At 44.3% G+C, this 17,493-nt stretch overlaps 1 protein-coding gene across 1 annotated transcript in view; it reads left to right on the top strand.

The window, feature by feature from the left end:
• LOC109886866 (CD97 antigen-like) overlaps positions 1-15,573 on the top strand; it is a 47,014-nt gene extending 31,441 nt beyond the window's left edge. The window contains exons 6-8 of the mRNA XM_031817330.1: positions 14,145-14,316; positions 14,401-14,502; positions 14,604-15,573. Of these exons, the coding sequence (XP_031673190.1) occupies positions 14,145-14,316; positions 14,401-14,502; positions 14,604-14,645 (316 nt within the window). The 3' untranslated portion in view covers positions 14,646-15,573. The remainder of the gene's footprint in view (positions 1-14,144; positions 14,317-14,400; positions 14,503-14,603) is intronic.
• Positions 15,574-17,493: the final 1,920 nt, after the last annotated feature.

Raw genomic sequence — 17,493 nt, 5'->3', positions numbered from 1 at the left:
AGAGAGAGAGTGTAAACTATACACTAGGAGAGAGAGAGTGTAACCTATACACTAGGAGAGAGAGAGCATAACCTATACACTAGGAGAGAGAGAGAGAGCGTAACCTATACACTAGGAGAGAGAGAGAGTGTAACCTATACACTAGGAGAGAGAGAGAGAGAGAGCGTAACCTATACACTAGGAGAGAGAGAGAGAGCATAACCTATACACTAGGAGAGAGAGAGAGCGTAACCTATACACTAGGAAAGAGAGAGTGTAACCTATACACTAGGAGAGAGAGAGAGCGTAACCTATACACTAGGAGAGAGAGAGAGCATAACCTATACACTAGGAGAGAGAGAGAGCGTAACCTATACACTGAGAGAGAGAGAGTGTAACCTATACACTAGGAGAGAGAGAGAGCGTAACCTATACACTAGGAGAGAGAGAGAGAGAGAGTAACCTATACACTAGGAGAGAGAGAGAGCGTAACCTATACACTAGGAGAGAGAGAGAGCGTAACCTATACACTAGGAGAGAGAGAGTGTAACCTATACACTAGGAGAGAGAGAGTGTAACCTATACACTAGGAGAGAGAGAGCATAACCTATACACTAGGAGAGAGAGAGAGAGCGTAACCTATACACTAGGAGAGAGAGCGAGTGTAACCTATACACTAGGAGAGAGAGAGAGAGAGAGCGTAACCTATACACTAGGAGAGAGAGAGAGCGTAACCTATACACTAGGAGAGAGAGAGAGCGTAACCTATACACTAGGAGAGAGAGAGAGCATAACCTATACACTAGGAGAGAGAGAGAGCGTAACCTATACACTAGGAGAGAGAGAGAGCGTAACCTATACACTAGGAGAGAGAGAGAGAGTGTAACCTATACACTAGGAGAGAGAGAGCGTAACCTATACACTAGGAGAGAGAGAGAGAGTGTAACCTATACACTAGGAGAGAGAGAGCGTAACCTATACACTAGGAGAGACAGAGTGTAACCTATACACTAGGAGAGAGAGAGAGAGCATAACCTATACACTAGGGGAGAGAGAGAGAGAGTAACCTATACACTAGGGAGAGAGAGAGAGAGCATAACCTATACACTAGGAGAGAGAGAGAGAGCGTAACCTATACACTAGGAGAGAGAGAGAGTGTAACCTATACAGTAGGAGAGAGAGAGAGCGTAACCTATACACTAGGAGAGAGAGAGAGCGTAACCTATACACTAGGAGAGAGAGAGAGAGTGTAACCTATACACTAGGAGAGAGAGAGCGTAACCTATACACTAGGAGAGAGAGAGAGAGTGTAACCTATACACTAGGAGAGAGAGAGCGTAACCTATACACTAGGAGAGACAGAGTGTAACCTATACACTAGGAGAGAGAGAGAGAGCATAACCTATACACTAGGAGAGAGAGAGAGTAACCTATACACTAGGAGATAGAGAGAGAGCATAACCTATACACTAGGAGAGAGAGAGAGTGTAACCTATACACTAGGAGAGAGAGAGAGAGAGAGAGCGTAACCTATACACTAGGAGAGAGAGAGAGAGCATAACCTATACACTAGGAGAGAGAGAGAGCGTAACCTATACACTAGGAGAGAGAGAGTGTAACCTATACACTAGGAGAGAGAGAGAGCGTAACCTATACACTAGGAGAGAGAGAGAGCATAACCTATACACTAGGAGAGAGAGAGAGCGTAACCTATACACTGAGAGAGAGAGAGTGTAACCTATACACTAGGAGAGAGAGAGAGCGTAACCTATACACTAGGAGAGAGAGAGAGAGAGAGTAACCTATACACTAGGAGAGAGAGAGAGCGTAACCTATACACTAGGAGAGAGAGAGAGCGTAACCTATACACTAGGAGAGAGAGAGTGTAACCTATACACTAGGAGAGAGAGAGTGTAACCTATACACTAGGAGAGAGAGAGCATAACCTATACACTAGGAGAGAGAGAGCGTAACCTATACACTAGGAGAGAGAGAGTGTAACCTATACACTAGGAGAGAGAGAGTGTAAACTATACACTAGGAGAGAGAGAGTGTAACCTATACACTAGGAGAGAGAGAGCATAACCTATACACTAGGAGAGAGAGAGAGAGCGTAACCTATACACTAGGAGAGAGAGAGAGTGTAACCTATACACTAGGAGAGAGAGAGAGAGAGAGCGTAACCTATACACTAGGAGAGAGAGAGAGAGCATAACCTATACACTAGGAGAGAGAGAGAGCGTAACCTATACACTAGGAAAGAGAGAGTGTAACCTATACCTAGGAGAGAGAGAGAGCGTAACCTATACACTAGGAGAGAGAGAGAGCATAACCTATACACTAGGAGAGAGAGAGAGCGTAACCTATACACTGAGAGAGAGAGAGTGTAACCTATACACTAGGAGAGAGAGAGAGCGTAACCTATACACTAGGAGAGAGAGAGAGAGAGAGTAACCTATACACTAGGAGAGAGAGAGAGCGTAACCTATACACTAGGAGAGAGAGAGAGCGTAACCTATACACTAGGAGAGAGAGAGTGTAACCTATACACTAGGAGAGAGAGAGTGTAACCTATACACTAGGAGAGAGAGAGCATAACCTATACACTAGGAGAGAGAGAGCGTAACCTATACACTAGGAGAGAGAGAGTGTAACCTATACACTAGGAGAGAGAGAGTGTAAACTATACACTAGGAGAGAGAGAGTGTAACCTATACACTAGGAGAGAGAGAGAGAGCATAACTTATACACTAGGAGAGAGAGAGAGAGCGTAACCTATACACTAGGAGAGAGAGAGAGTGTAATCTATACACTAGGAGAGAGAGAGAGCGTAACCTATACACTAGGAGAGAGAGAGAGCATAACCTATACACTAGGAGAGAGAGAGAGCGTAACCTATACACTAGGAGAGAGAGAGTATAACCTATACACTAGGAGAGAGAGAGTGTAACCTATACACTAGGAGAGAGAGAGTGTAACCTATACACTGAGAGAGAGAGAGCGTAACCTATACACTAGGAGAGAGAGAGTGTAACCTATACACTAGGAGAGAGAGAGAGCGTAACCTATACACTAGGAGAGAGAGAGTGTAACCTATACACTGAGAGAGAGAGAGCGTAACCTATACACTAGGAGAGAGAGAGTGTAACCTATACACTAGGAGAGAGAGAGAGCGTAACCTATACACTAGGAGAGAGAGAGTGTAACCTATACACTAGGAGAGAGAGAGAGTGTAACCTATACACTAGGAGAGAGAGAGAGCATAACCTATACACTAGGAGAGAGAGCGAGCGTAACCTATACACTAGGAGAGAGAGAGTGTAACCTATACACTAGGAGAGAGAGAGAGCGTAACCTATACACTAGGAGAGAGAGAGTGTAACCTATACACTAGGAGAGAGAGAGGGTACCTATACACTAGGAGAGAGAGAGTGTAACCTATACACTGAGAGAGAGAGAGCGTAACCTATACACTAGGAGAGAGAGAGTGTAACCTATACACTAGGAGAGAGAGAGAGCGTAACCTATACACTAGGAGAGAGAGAGAGAGCATAACCTATACACTATGAGAGAGAGAGAGAGAGTAACCTATACACTAGGAGAGAGAGAGAGAGCATAACCTATACACTAGGAGAGAGAGAGAGAGCGTAACCTATACACTAGGAGAGAGAGAGAGTGTAACCTATACAGTAGGAGAGAGAGAGAGCGTAACCTATACACTAGGAGAGAGAGAGAGCGTAACCTATACACTAGGAGAGAGAGAGAGAGTGTAACCTATACACTAGGAGAGAGAGAGAGCATAACCTATACACTAGGAGAGAGAGAGAGAGTAACCTATACACTAGGAGAGAGAGAGAGAGCATAACCTATACACTAGGAGAGAGAGAGAGAGCGTAACCTATACACTAGGAGAGAGAGAGAGTGTAACCTATACAGTAGGAGAGAGAAGAGAGCGTAACCTATACACTAGGAGAGAGAGAGAGTGTAACCTATACAGTAGGAGAGAGAGAGAGCGTAACCTATACACTAGGAGAGAGAGAGAGCGTAACCTATACACTAGGAGAGAGAGAGAGAGTGTACCTATACACTAGGAGAGAGAGAGCGTAACCTATACACTAGGAGAGAGAGAGAGAGTGTAACCTATACACTAGGAGAGAGAGAGCGTAACCTATACACTAGGAGAGACAGAGTGTAACCTATACACTAGGAGAGAGAGAGAGAGCATAACCTATACACTAGGAGAGAGAGAGAGTAACCTATACACTAGGAGATAGAGAGAGAGCATAACCTATACACTAGGAGAGAGAGAGAGTGTAACCTATACACTAGGAGAGAGAGAGAGAGAGAGAGCGTAACCTATACACTAGGAGAGAGAGAGAGAGCATAACCTATACACTAGGAGAGAGAGAGAGCGTAACCTATACACTAGGAGAGAGAGAGTGTAACCTATACACTAGGAGAGAGAGAGAGCGTAACCTATACACTAGGAGAGAGAGAGAGCATAACCTATACACTAGGAGAGAGAGAGAGCGTAACCTATACACTGAGAGAGAGAGAGTGTAACCTATACACTAGGAGAGAGAGAGAGCGTAACCTATACACTAGGAGAGAGAGAGAGAGAGAGTAACCTATACACTAGGAGAGAGAGAGAGCGTAACCTATACACTAGGAGAGAGAGAGAGCGTAACCTATACACTAGGAGAGAGAGAGTGTAACCTATACACTAGGAGAGAGAGAGTGTAACCTATACACTAGGAGAGAGAGAGCATAACCTATACACTAGGAGAGAGAGAGCGTAACCTATACACTAGGAGAGAGAGAGTGTAACCTATACACTAGGAGAGAGAGAGTGTAAACTATACACTAGGAGAGAGAGAGTGTAACCTATACACTAGGAGAGAGAGAGCATAACCTATACACTAGGAGAGAGAGAGAGTGTAACCTATACACTAGGAGAGAGAGAGAGAGAGAGCGTAACCTATACACTAGGAGAGAGAGAGAGAGCATACCTATACACTAGGAGAGAGAGAGAGCGTAACCTATACACTAGGAAAGAGAGAGTGTAACCTATACACTAGGAGAGAGAGAGAGCGTAACCTATACACTAGGAGAGAGAGAGAGCATAACCTATACACTAGGAGAGAGAGAGAGCGTAACCTATACACTGAGAGAGAGAGAGTGTAACCTATACACTAGGAGAGAGAGAGAGCGTAACCTATACACTAGGAGAGAGAGAGAGAGAGAGTAACCTATACACTAGGAGAGAGAGAGAGCGTAACCTATACACTAGGAGAGAGAGAGAGCGTAACCTATACACTAGGAGAGAGAGAGTGTAACCTATACACTAGGAGAGAGAGAGTGTAACCTATACACTAGGAGAGAGAGAGCATAACCTATACACTAGGAGAGAGAGAGCGTAACCTATACACTAGGAGAGAGAGAGTGTAACCTATACACTAGGAGAGAGAGAGTGTAAACTATACACTAGGAGAGAGAGAGTGTAACCTATACACTAGGAGAGAGAGAGAGAGCATAACTTATACACTAGGAGAGAGAGAGAGAGCGTAACCTATACACTAGGAGAGAGAGAGAGTGTAATCTATACACTAGGAGAGAGAGAGAGCGTAACCTATACACTAGGAGAGAGAGAGAGCATAACCTATACACTAGGAGAGAGAGAGAGCGTAACCTATACACTAGGAGAGAGAGAGTATAACCTATACACTAGGAGAGAGAGAGTGTAACCTATACACTAGGAGAGAGAGAGTGTAACCTATACACTGAGAGAGAGAGAGCGTAACCTATACACTAGGAGAGAGAGAGTGTAACCTATACACTAGGAGAGAGAGAGAGCGTAACCTATACACTAGGAGAGAGAGAGTGTAACCTATACACTGAGAGAGAGAGAGCGTAACCTATACACTAGGAGAGAGAGAGTGTAACCTATACACTAGGAGAGAGAGAGAGCGTAACCTATACACTAGGAGAGAGAGAGTGTAACCTATACACTAGGAGAGAGAGAGAGTGTAACCTATACACTAGGAGAGAGAGAGAGCATAACCTATACACTAGGAGAGAGAGCGAGCGTAACCTATACACTAGGAGAGAGAGAGTGTAACCTATACACTAGGAGAGAGAGAGAGCGTAACCTATACACTAGGAGAGAGAGAGTGTAACCTATACACTAGGAGAGAGAGAGTGTAACCTATACACTAGGAGAGAGAGAGTGTAACCTATACACTGAGAGAGAGAGAGCGTAACCTATACACTAGGAGAGAGAGAGTGTAACCTATACACTAGGAGAGAGAGAGAGCGTAACCTATACACTAGGAGAGAGAGAGAGCGTAACCTATACACTAGGAGAGAGAGAGTGTAACCTATACACTAGGAGAGAGAGAGTGTAACCTATACACTAGGAGAGAGAGAGCATAACCTATACACTAGGAGAGAGAGAGCGTAACCTATACACTAGGAGAGAGAGAGTGTAACCTATACACTAGGAGAGAGAGAGTGTAAACTATACACTAGGAGAGAGAGAGTGTTACCTATACACTAGGAGAGAGAGAGCATAACCTATACACTAGGAGAGAGAGAGTGTAACCTATACACTAGGAGAGAGAGAGCATAACCTATACACTAGGAGAGAGAGAGTGTAACCTATACACTAGGAGAGAGAGAGTGTAACCTATACACTAGGAGAGAGAGAGCATAACCTATACACTAGGAGAGAGAGAGCGTAACCTATACACTAGGAGAGAGAGAGTGTAACCTATACACTAGGAGAGAGAGAGCATAACCTATACACTAGGAGAGAGAGAGAGAGAGAGAGCGTAACCTATACACTAGGAGAGAGAGAGTGTAACCTATACACTAGGAGAGAGAGAGTGTAACCTATACACTAGGAGAGAGAGAGCATAACCTATACACTAGGAGAGAGAGAGCGTAACCTATACACTAGGAGAGAGAGAGTGTAACCTATACACTAGGAGAGAGAGAGTGTAAACTATACACTAGGAGAGAGAGAGTGTAACCTATACACTAGGAGAGAGAGAGCATAACCTATACACTAGGAGAGAGAGAGAGAGCGTAACCTATACACTAGGAGAGAGAGAGAGTGTAACCTATACACTAGGAGAGAGAGAGAGAGAGAGCGTAACCTATACACTAGGAGAGAGAGAGAGAGCATAACCTATACACTAGGAGAGAGAGAGAGCGTAACCTATACACTAGGAAAGAGAGAGTGTAACCTATACACTAGGAGAGAGAGAGAGCGTAACCTATACACTAGGAGAGAGAGAGAGCATAACCTATACACTAGGAGAGAGAGAGAGCGTAACCTATACACTGAGAGAGAGAGAGTGTAACCTATACACTAGGAAGAGAGAGAGAGCGTAACCTATACACTAGGAGAGAGAGAGAGAGAGAGTAACCTATACACTAGGAGAGAGAGAGAGCGTAACCTATACACTAGGAGAGAGAGAGAGCGTAACCTATACACTAGGAGAGAGAGAGTGTAACCTATACACTAGGAGAGAGAGAGTGTAACCTATACACTAGGAGAGAGAGAGCATAACCTATACACTAGGAGAGAGAGAGCGTAACCTATACACTAGGAGAGAGAGAGTGTAACCTATACACTAGGAGAGAGAGAGTGTAAACTATACACTAGGAGAGAGAGAGTGTAACCTATACACTAGGAGAGAGAGAGAGAGCATAACTTATACACTAGGAGAGAGAGAGAGAGCGTAACCTATACACTAGGAGAGAGAGAGAGTGTAATCTATACACTAGGAGAGAGAGAGAGCGTAACCTATACACTAGGAGAGAGAGAGAGCATAACCTATACACTAGGAGAGAGAGAGAGCGTAACCTATACACTAGGAGAGAGAGAGTATAACCTATACACTAGGAGAGAGAGAGTGTAACCTATACACTAGGAGAGAGAGAGTGTAACCTATACACTGAGAGAGAGAGAGCGTAACCTATACACTAGGAGAGAGAGAGTGTAACCTATACACTAGGAGAGAGAGAGAGCGTAACCTATACACTAGGAGAGAGAGAGTGTAACCTATACACTGAGAGAGAGAGAGCGTAACCTATACACTAGGAGAGAGAGAGTGTAACCTATACACTAGGAGAGAGAGAGAGCGTAACCTATACACTAGGAGAGAGAGAGTGTAACCTATACACTAGGAGAGAGAGAGAGTGTAACCTATACACTAGGAGAGAGAGAGAGCATAACCTATACACTAGGAGAGAGAGCGAGCGTAACCTATACACTAGGAGAGAGAGAGTGTAACCTATACACTAGGAGAGAGAGAGAGCGTAACCTATACACTAGGAGAGAGAGAGTGTAACCTATACACTAGGAGAGAGAGAGTGTAACCTATACACTAGGAGAGAGAGAGTGTAACCTATACACTGAGAGAGAGAGAGCGTAACCTATACACTAGGAGAGAGAGAGTGTAACCTATACACTAGGAGAGAGAGAGAGCGTAACCTATACACTAGGAGAGAGAGAGAGCGTAACCTATACACTAGGAGAGAGAGAGTGTAACCTATACACTAGGAGAGAGAGAGTGTAACCTATACACTAGGAGAGAGAGAGAGAGCGTAACCTATACACTAGGAGAGAGAGAGTGTAACCTATACACTAGGAGAGAGAGAGAGCGTAACCTATACACTAGGAGAGAGAGTGTAACCTATACACTGAGAGAGAGAGAGCGTAACCTATACACTAGGAGAGAGAGAGTGTAACCTATACACTAGGAGAGAGAGAGAGCGTAACCTATACACTAGGAGAGAGAGAGTGTAACCTATACACTAGGAGAGAGAGAGTGTAACCTATACACTAGGAGAGAGAGAGAGCATAACCTATACACTAGGAGAGAGAGAGAGTGTAACCTATACACTAGGAGAGAGAGAGTGTAACCTATACACTAGGAGAGAGAGAGCATAACCTATACACTAGGAGAGAGAGAGCATAACCTATACACTAGGAGAGAGAGAGTGTAACCTATACACTAGGAGAGAGAGAGTGTAAACTATACACTAGGAGAGAGAGAGTGTAACCTATACACTAGGAGAGAGAGAGAGAGCATAACCTATACACTAGGAGAGAGAGAGAGAGCGTAACCTATACACTAGGAGAGAGAGAGAGTGTAATCTATACACTAGGAGAGAGAGAGAGCGTAACCTATACACTAGGAGAGAGAGAGAGCATAACCTATACACTAGGAGAGAGAGAGAGCGTAACCTATACACTAGGAGAGAGAGAGTATAACCTATACACTAGGAGAGAGAGAGTGTAACCTATACACTAGGAGAGAGAGAGTGTAACCTATACACTAGGAGAGAGAGAGAGCGTAACCTATACACTAGGAGAGAGAGAGTGTAACCTATACACTGAGAGAGAGAGAGCGTAACCTATACACTAGGAGAGAGAGAGTGTAACCTATACACTAGGAGAGAGAGAGAGCGTAACCTATACACTAGGAGAGAGAGAGTGTAACCTATACACTAGGAGAGAGAGAGAGTGTAACCTATACACTAGGAGAGAGAGAGAGCATAACCTATACACTAGGAGAGAGAGAGAGAGAGCGTAACCTATACACTATGAGAGAGAGAGTGTAACCTATACACTAGGAGAGAGAGAGAGCGTAACCTATACACTAGGAGAGAGAGAGTGTAACCTATACACTAGGAGAGAGAGAGTGTAACCTATACACTAGGAGAGAGAGAGTGTAACCTATACACTGAGAGAGAGAGTGTAACCTATACACTAGGAGAGAGAGAGCATAACCTATACACTAGGAGAGAGAGCGAGCGTAACCTATACACTAGGAGAGAGAGAGTGTAACCTATACACTAGGAGAGAGAGAGAGCGTAACCTATACACTAGGAGAGAGAGAGTGTAACCTATACACTAGGAGAGAGAGAGTGTAACCTATACACTAGGAGAGAGAGAGTGTAACCTATACACTGAGAGAGAGAGAGCGTAACCTATACACTAGGAGAGAGAGAGTGTAACCTATACACTAGGAGAGAGAGAGAGCGTAACCTATACACTAGGAGAGAGAGAGAGCGTAACCTATACACTAGGAGAGAGAGAGTGTAACCTATACACTAGGAGAGAGAGAGTGTAACCTATACACTAGGAGAGAGAGAGAGAGCGTAACCTATACACTAGGAGAGAGAGAGTGTAACCTATACACTAGGAGAGAGAGAGAGCGTAACCTATACACTAGGAGAGAGAGTGTAACCTATACACTGAGAGAGAGAGAGCGTAACCTATACACTAGGAGAGAGAGAGTGTAACCTATACACTAGGAGAGAGAGAGAGCGTAACCTATACACTAGGAGAGAGAGAGTGTAACCTATACACTAGGAGAGAGAGAGTGTAACCTATACACTAGGAGAGAGAGAGAGCATAACCTATACACTAGGAGAGAGAGAGAGTGTAACCTATACACTAGGAGAGAGAGAGTGTAACCTATACACTAGGAGAGAGAGAGCATAACCTATACACTAGGAGAGAGAGAGCATAACCTATACACTAGGAGAGAGAGAGTGTAACCTATACACTAGGAGAGAGAGAGTGTAAACTATACACTAGGAGAGAGAGAGTGTAACCTATACACTAGGAGAGAGAGAGAGAGCATAACCTATACACTAGGAGAGAGAGAGAGAGCGTAACCTATACACTAGGAGAGAGAGAGAGTGTAATCTATACACTAGGAGAGAGAGAGAGCGTAACCTATACACTAGGAGAGAGAGAGAGCATAACCTATACACTAGGAGAGAGAGAGAGCGTAACCTATACACTAGGAGAGAGAGAGTATAACCTATACACTAGGAGAGAGAGAGTGTAACCTATACACTAGGAGAGAGAGAGTGTAACCTATACACTAGGAGAGAGAGAGAGCGTAACCTATACACTAGGAGAGAGAGAGTGTAACCTATACACTGAGAGAGAGAGAGCGTAACCTATACACTAGGAGAGAGAGAGTGTAACCTATACACTAGGAGAGAGAGAGAGCGTAACCTATACACTAGGAGAGAGAGAGTGTAACCTATACACTAGGAGAGAGAGAGAGTGTAACCTATACACTAGGAGAGAGAGAGAGCATAACCTATACACTAGGAGAGAGAGAGAGAGAGCGTAACCTATACACTATGAGAGAGAGAGTGTAACCTATACACTAGGAGAGAGAGAGAGCGTAACCTATACACTAGGAGAGAGAGAGTGTAACCTATACACTAGGAGAGAGAGAGTGTAACCTATACACTAGGAGAGAGAGAGTGTAACCTATACACTGAGAGAGAGAGAGCGTAACCTATACACTAGGAGAGAGAGAGTGTAACCTATACACTAGGAGAGAGAGAGAGCGTAACCTATACACTAGGAGAGAGAGAGTGTAACCTATACACTGAGAGAGAGAGTGTAACCTATACACTAGGAGAGAGAGAGTGTAACCTATACACTAGGAGAGAGAGAGAGTGTAACCTATACACTAGGAGACAGAGAGAGCATAACCTATACACTAGGAGAGAGAGAGAGAGTAACCTATACACTAGGAGAGAGAGAGAGAGCGTAACCTATACACTAGGAGAGAGAGAGAGAGAGCGTAACCTATACACTAGGAGAGAGAGAGAGAGCATAACCTATACACTAGGAGAGAGAGAGAGAGCCAAACCTATACACTAGGAGAGAGAGAGAGCATAACCTATACACTAGGAGAGAGAGAGAGCGTAACCTATACACTAGGAGAGAGAGAGAGAGCATAACCTATACACTAGGAGAGAGAGAGAGCGTAACCTATACACTAGGAGAGAGAGAGAGCGTAACCTATACACTAGGAGAGAGAGAGAGAGCATAACCTATACACTAGGAGAGAGAAAGAGAGCGTAACCTATACACTAGGAGAGAGAGAGAGAGCATAACCTATACACTAGGAGAGAGAGAGCGAGCGTAACCTATACACTAGGAGAGAGAGAGAGCATAACCTATACACTAGGAGAGAGAGAGAGAGAGAGAGAGAGAGAGAGAGAGAGAGAGAGAGAGTGTAACCTATACACTAGGAGAGAGAGAGAGAGAGAGAGAGAGAGTGTAACCTATACACTAGTAGAGAGAGAGAGAGAGAGAGAGAGAGTGTAACCTATACACTAGGAGAGAGAGAGAGAGAGAGAGAGAGAGAGAGAGAGAGAGCATAACCTATACACTAGGAGAGAGAGAGAGAGAGAGAGATTGTAACCTATACACTAGGAGAGAGAGAGAGAGAGAGAGAGAGAGAGCATAACCTATACACTAGGAGAGAGAGAGTGAGAGAGAGAGTGCAACCTATACACTAGGAGAGAGAGAGTGAAACTGAGAGACAGAAAGAGGGATGGAGGGAGAGAGAGAGAGCGAGAGCGTAACCTACACACTAGGAGTCAGGAAGCAGGTTCAGAAGGAGAGTTTATTATTAATGAGAACAAGCAGATAAACTCAACAGGAGCAGCGTACTGAATGTGAATGGAATCAATACTGCCTGAAGAAGACAGGCTACTGAGGGCTAAATAAAGGGGAAGTAGTCAAGGTAATGATGGAGTCCAAGTACCGAGAGGGAGCAGGTGTGCGTAATGTGGGTTGCCAGGTGTGCACCGAGAGGGAGCAGGTGTGCGTAATGTGGGTTGCCAGGTGTGCACCGAGAGGGAGCAGGTGTTTCGTAATGTGGGTTGCCAGGTGTGCACCGAGAGGGAGCAGGTGTGCGTAATGTCGGTTGCCAGGTGTGCACCGAGAGGGAGCAGGTGTGTATAATGTGGGTTGCCAGGTGCAGATAATTATGGTTGCCAGGACCGGAGGTTAGTAGACCGGCGACGTCGATCGCTGGAGACAGTGAATGGAACACAGGTGTAACAGGTGTAACAGGTGAAGAGACAGAGACAGTGAATGGAACACAGGTGTAACAGGTGTAACAGGTGAAGAGACAGCGACAGTGAATGGAACACAGGTGTAACAGGTGAAGAGACAGAGACAGTGAATGGAACACAGGTGTAACAGGTGAAGAGACAGAGACAGTGAATGGAACACAGGTGTAACAGGTGTAACAGGTGAAGAGACAGAGACAGTGAATGGAACACAGGTGTAACAGGTGTAACAGGTGAAGAGACAGAGACAGTGAATGGAACACAGGTGTAACAGGTGTAACAGGTGAAGAGACAGAGACAGTGAATGGAACACAGGTGTAACAGGTGTAACAGGTGTGACAGGGGAAGAGACAGAGACAGTGAATGGAACACAGGTGTAACAGGTGTAACAGGTGTGACAGGGGAAGAGACAGAGACAGTGAATGGAACACAGGTGTAACAGATGTAACAGGTGTAACAGGGGAAGAGACAGAGACAGTGAATGGAACACAGGTGTAACAGGTGTAACAGGGGAAGAGACAGAGACAGTGAATGGAACACAGGTGTAACAGGTGTAACAGGGGAGGAGACAGAGACAGTGATGTAGAGAGACAAAAAGAGAAACGGAGAGAGCGGTGAATGTAGAAATGTAGTGAATGTATAGACAGTGACAAATCCTTGGTGTGTGTGAATAAATTAATTTATGCAATTCAGTTTTTAGCTGCCATAGTACATTACATAAATCTGTACTAAACCGTTTCCCACTTCCCTCCTTCCACCCCTCTCCTCCCCCCTGCTCCCCCCCTCGCCCCTCATCTCCCCCTCCCCTTCCTCTCCCTCCCTCCCTCCCTCCCTCCCCTTATCCTACCTCCTCCTCGCTCCCCTCCACTCCCCCTTCCTTGTCTTTCCTCCCTCCCTCCCCCTTCTTCCCATCTCCCCTCTCCCTCCTCTATCCTCCCATCCCTCCCATCCCCCCTCCCATTCCTCCCTCCCATCCCCCCTAACATCCCTCCCTCCCTCCCTCCCTCCCTCCCTCCCTCCCTCCCTCCCTCCCTCCCTCCCTCCCTCCCTCCCTCCCTCCCTCCCTCCCTCCCTCCCTCCCTCCCTCCCTCCCTCCCTCCCTCCCTCCCTCCCTCCCTCCCATCCCCTACCATTCCTCCCTCCCATCCCTCCCTCCGTCCCTCCCATCCCCCCTCCCATCCCTCCCATCCCCCCTACCTTCCCTCCCCCTCCTCCTCCCCCCCCCTCCTTCCCTCCTCCTCCCTCTCTCTCTCCAGGGTGTTCACAGTGACAGCAGTGGCCCAGCTGTGTGTGTTGGGTACTATGTGGATATTTGGAGTGTTCCAGTTCCAAGAGGAGGGGACAGTGGTCATGACATATCTCTTCACTATCCTCAACTCTCTACAGGGAGCCCTGCTGTTCATCATGCACTGCCTACTGAACAAAACGGTATGGTGTGTGTGTATGTGTGTGTGTGTATGTGTGTGTGTCTGTGTGTGTGTGTGTAACACTATGCTCTGCTGCCCTCATCAGGTTAGAGAGGAGTATGGCAAGCTCCTGTCCTGTATCTGCACACCACTGAAGAAGAGATACTCAGAGGTCAGCACTACCAACCCTTCTTCCAGCCACTCCCAGGTACACACACACACACGCACACACAAACAGACACACACACACACACACACACACCACTTTCACTAATTTAACCTCTGTCCTTTGACATTTGTCTGTCCTAGGGGTCAAGGAGCGCAGAGACCACGGGGGAGTCACAGATATGACGTCACCAAACCCCCATAATGCACCTCTTTACCCCTCCTCCCATGACAAAGGTTCCCACTAGATGTTCAAACTGTAAAGTCAAAATGGGCAATATCGTAAACATTTATGAAAACAAATATTTGCGCTTAGCGGTGTGGTTAAGATATATTGTACAAATGGGAAATGTTTCTGATTTAGTATCTTGGCCAGATAGTGACACACCAGAAACATTCAGCCCGAGTATAGTACTGTTCAGACCAGGTTAGTAGAAAATGTGTCCAACTAGCCCGCCGGATAGTAAAAATGGTAGTCCACTAGCCAGGTTGGCCAGTGCCCAGAATCCTTCAATTCCATCCCTGATTAGACACTTCATATCAAACTTGATGTTAATTAACCACTGTCTTATCAAGCATTAGGTTATCCAGTCAGAAGGTATGTGAACTTCATGTCATCCTATAGGAATCCATATGGTCTTTATGTCATCCAATTATAAGTTACGTGATCTTCATGTCATCCAATAGGAATCCATATGGTCTTTATGTCATCCAATCAGAAGTTACATGATCTTCATGTCATCCAATAGCAATGCTATCCTCTTTATGTAATTTTTACAGACACAAAAGATCGGTTCAACTTTACACAACTTCGTCAAATAGACAGATGAAACCATACTTATAAACAGAAGCTTTCTTCCTTTTCATGAATGTGATAGATTTATAGTAATATTTATTACCAAGAGCACAAGATATGGTGACTGTTCTACACAATTAAATCCAAAGGGATTTAGAAAAACATTAAGTGAAGATTTGTGTTAGTTGTGATCTATTGGACTGTTATACTGTTATACTGTAAATGTGTTATTGATCTTTAACCTCTAGCGACGAGCAATCCGTATCCGGGAGCGTAATCATAGCCTCAACCGCATTACCATAACGCAACTTTTCCTACTGATGAAAATCAGAAATTAAATGAAATAAATATATTGAAACACAAGCTTAGCCTTTTGTTAACAACACTGTCATCTCAGATTTTCAAAATATGCGTTACAGCCAATGCTAGACAAGCATTTGTGTAAGTTTAGCATGGCATAATGCTATGCTAGGCTCTACTGGCAGCAGGCAACATTTTCACAAAAATAAGAAAAGCAACCAAATGAAATCATTTACCTTTGAAGAACTTCAGATGCTTTCACTCAGGAGACTCCCAGGAGATAGCAAATGCTCCTTTTTTTCCAAAAATAATATTTTTGTAAGCGAAAAACGTGCCGTTTGTTCATCCTGCTTGGCTGAGAAATCGACCGAAAAATACTCAGACTATAACGCCAAACTTTAAAAAAAATTTGCTCCATAATATCGACAGAAACACGGCAAACCTTGTTTAGGATCCATCCTCAAGGTGTTTTTAACATATGTATTCGATAATATATCCGTCGAGGCAGTTGGTTTCTCATAAGAAACGATTGGAAAAATGGCTATCTCAGTATTTTACGCAAGGTTTTCTCCGGGAGACACCATGCAACCACTCACCCTATATGGTCTCTTACAGCCATTCTCCAATGGAAATGCCTAGAAAGACGTCACAATGCTGTAGACACCTTGGGGAAAACGTGGAAAACGTAAGCTGACTCCTAGCTCCTTCACAGCATTATAAGGAGTCATTGGCATGAGGTGGTTTCAAAAAATGCGGCACTTCCTGATTGGATTTTTATCTGGGTTTCGCCTGTAACATTGGTTCTGTGGCACTCACAGACAATATCTTTGCAGTTTTGGAAACGTCAGAGTATTTTCTTTCCAAAGCCGTCAATTATATGCATAGTCGAGCATCTTTTCGTGACAAAATATCTTGTTTAAAACGGGAACGTTTTTCATCCAAAAATTAAAAGAGCACCCCCTAAATCCAACTAGTTAACACTTTATTAATAACATTTAAGAATAATATGCATGTTTATACATTCAGGCTAGTAATGTTTACACATTCTTGTAAATGTTTACAAAAATAATTGTAAATAGTTTATAAATCGTTCAAAGGTTTATTCATGATAGTTATTATCAAGTGTTACCATGGACACCTCTATGTACCTCTACTACCGTTAAAAAGCTTGGGGTCACTTAGAAATGTCCTTGTCCTTGAAAGAAAAGCACAGAATTTGTCCATTAAAATAACATCAAATTGATCAGAAATACAGTGTAGACATTATTAATGTTGTACATTACTATTGTAGCTGGAAACTACTGATTCTGTTATAGAATATCTACATAGGCGTACAGAGGCCCATTATCAGAAACCATCCCTCCTGTTTTCCAATGGCTCATTTCATTAGCTAATCCAAGTGTATCATTTTAAAATGCTAATTGATCATTAGTAAAAACCTTTTTCAATTATGTTAGCACAGCTGAAAACTGTTGTGATGATAAAAGGAGCAATACAACTGGCCTTCTTTAGACTAGTTGAGGATTCAGCATTTGTGGGTTCGATTACAGGCTCAAAATGGCTAGAAACAAATAACTTTCTTCTGAAACTCGTCAGTCTATTCTTGTTCTGATAAATTAAGGCTATTCCATGCGCGAAATTGGCAAGAAACTGACGATCTCATACAACGCTGTGTACTAGTCGCTTCACAGAACAACGCAAACTGGCACTAACCAGAATAGAAAGAGGAGTGGGAGGCCCCGGTGAACAACTGAGCAAGTGGACAAGTACATTAGAGTGTCTAGTTTGAGAAAAAGGCGCCTCACAAGTCCTCAACTGGCACCTTCATTAACCTGTGGAACCCCGTTCCGCTAGCGGACCCCCTCGCCAAAAGCCAATAAAATTGCAGGGCGCCAAATACAAATCAACAGAAATCTCATAAATCAAATTTCTCAAACA

The sequence above is a fragment of the Oncorhynchus kisutch genome, unplaced genomic scaffold (genome assembly GCF_002021735.2).
Source record: "Oncorhynchus kisutch isolate 150728-3 unplaced genomic scaffold, Okis_V2 scaffold994, whole genome shotgun sequence".
Lineage (NCBI taxonomy): Eukaryota > Metazoa > Chordata > Actinopteri > Salmoniformes > Salmonidae > Oncorhynchus > Oncorhynchus kisutch.
The sequence above is the reverse complement of the archived record's forward strand: the minus strand, read 5'-3'. Positions and strand labels throughout refer to the sequence as shown.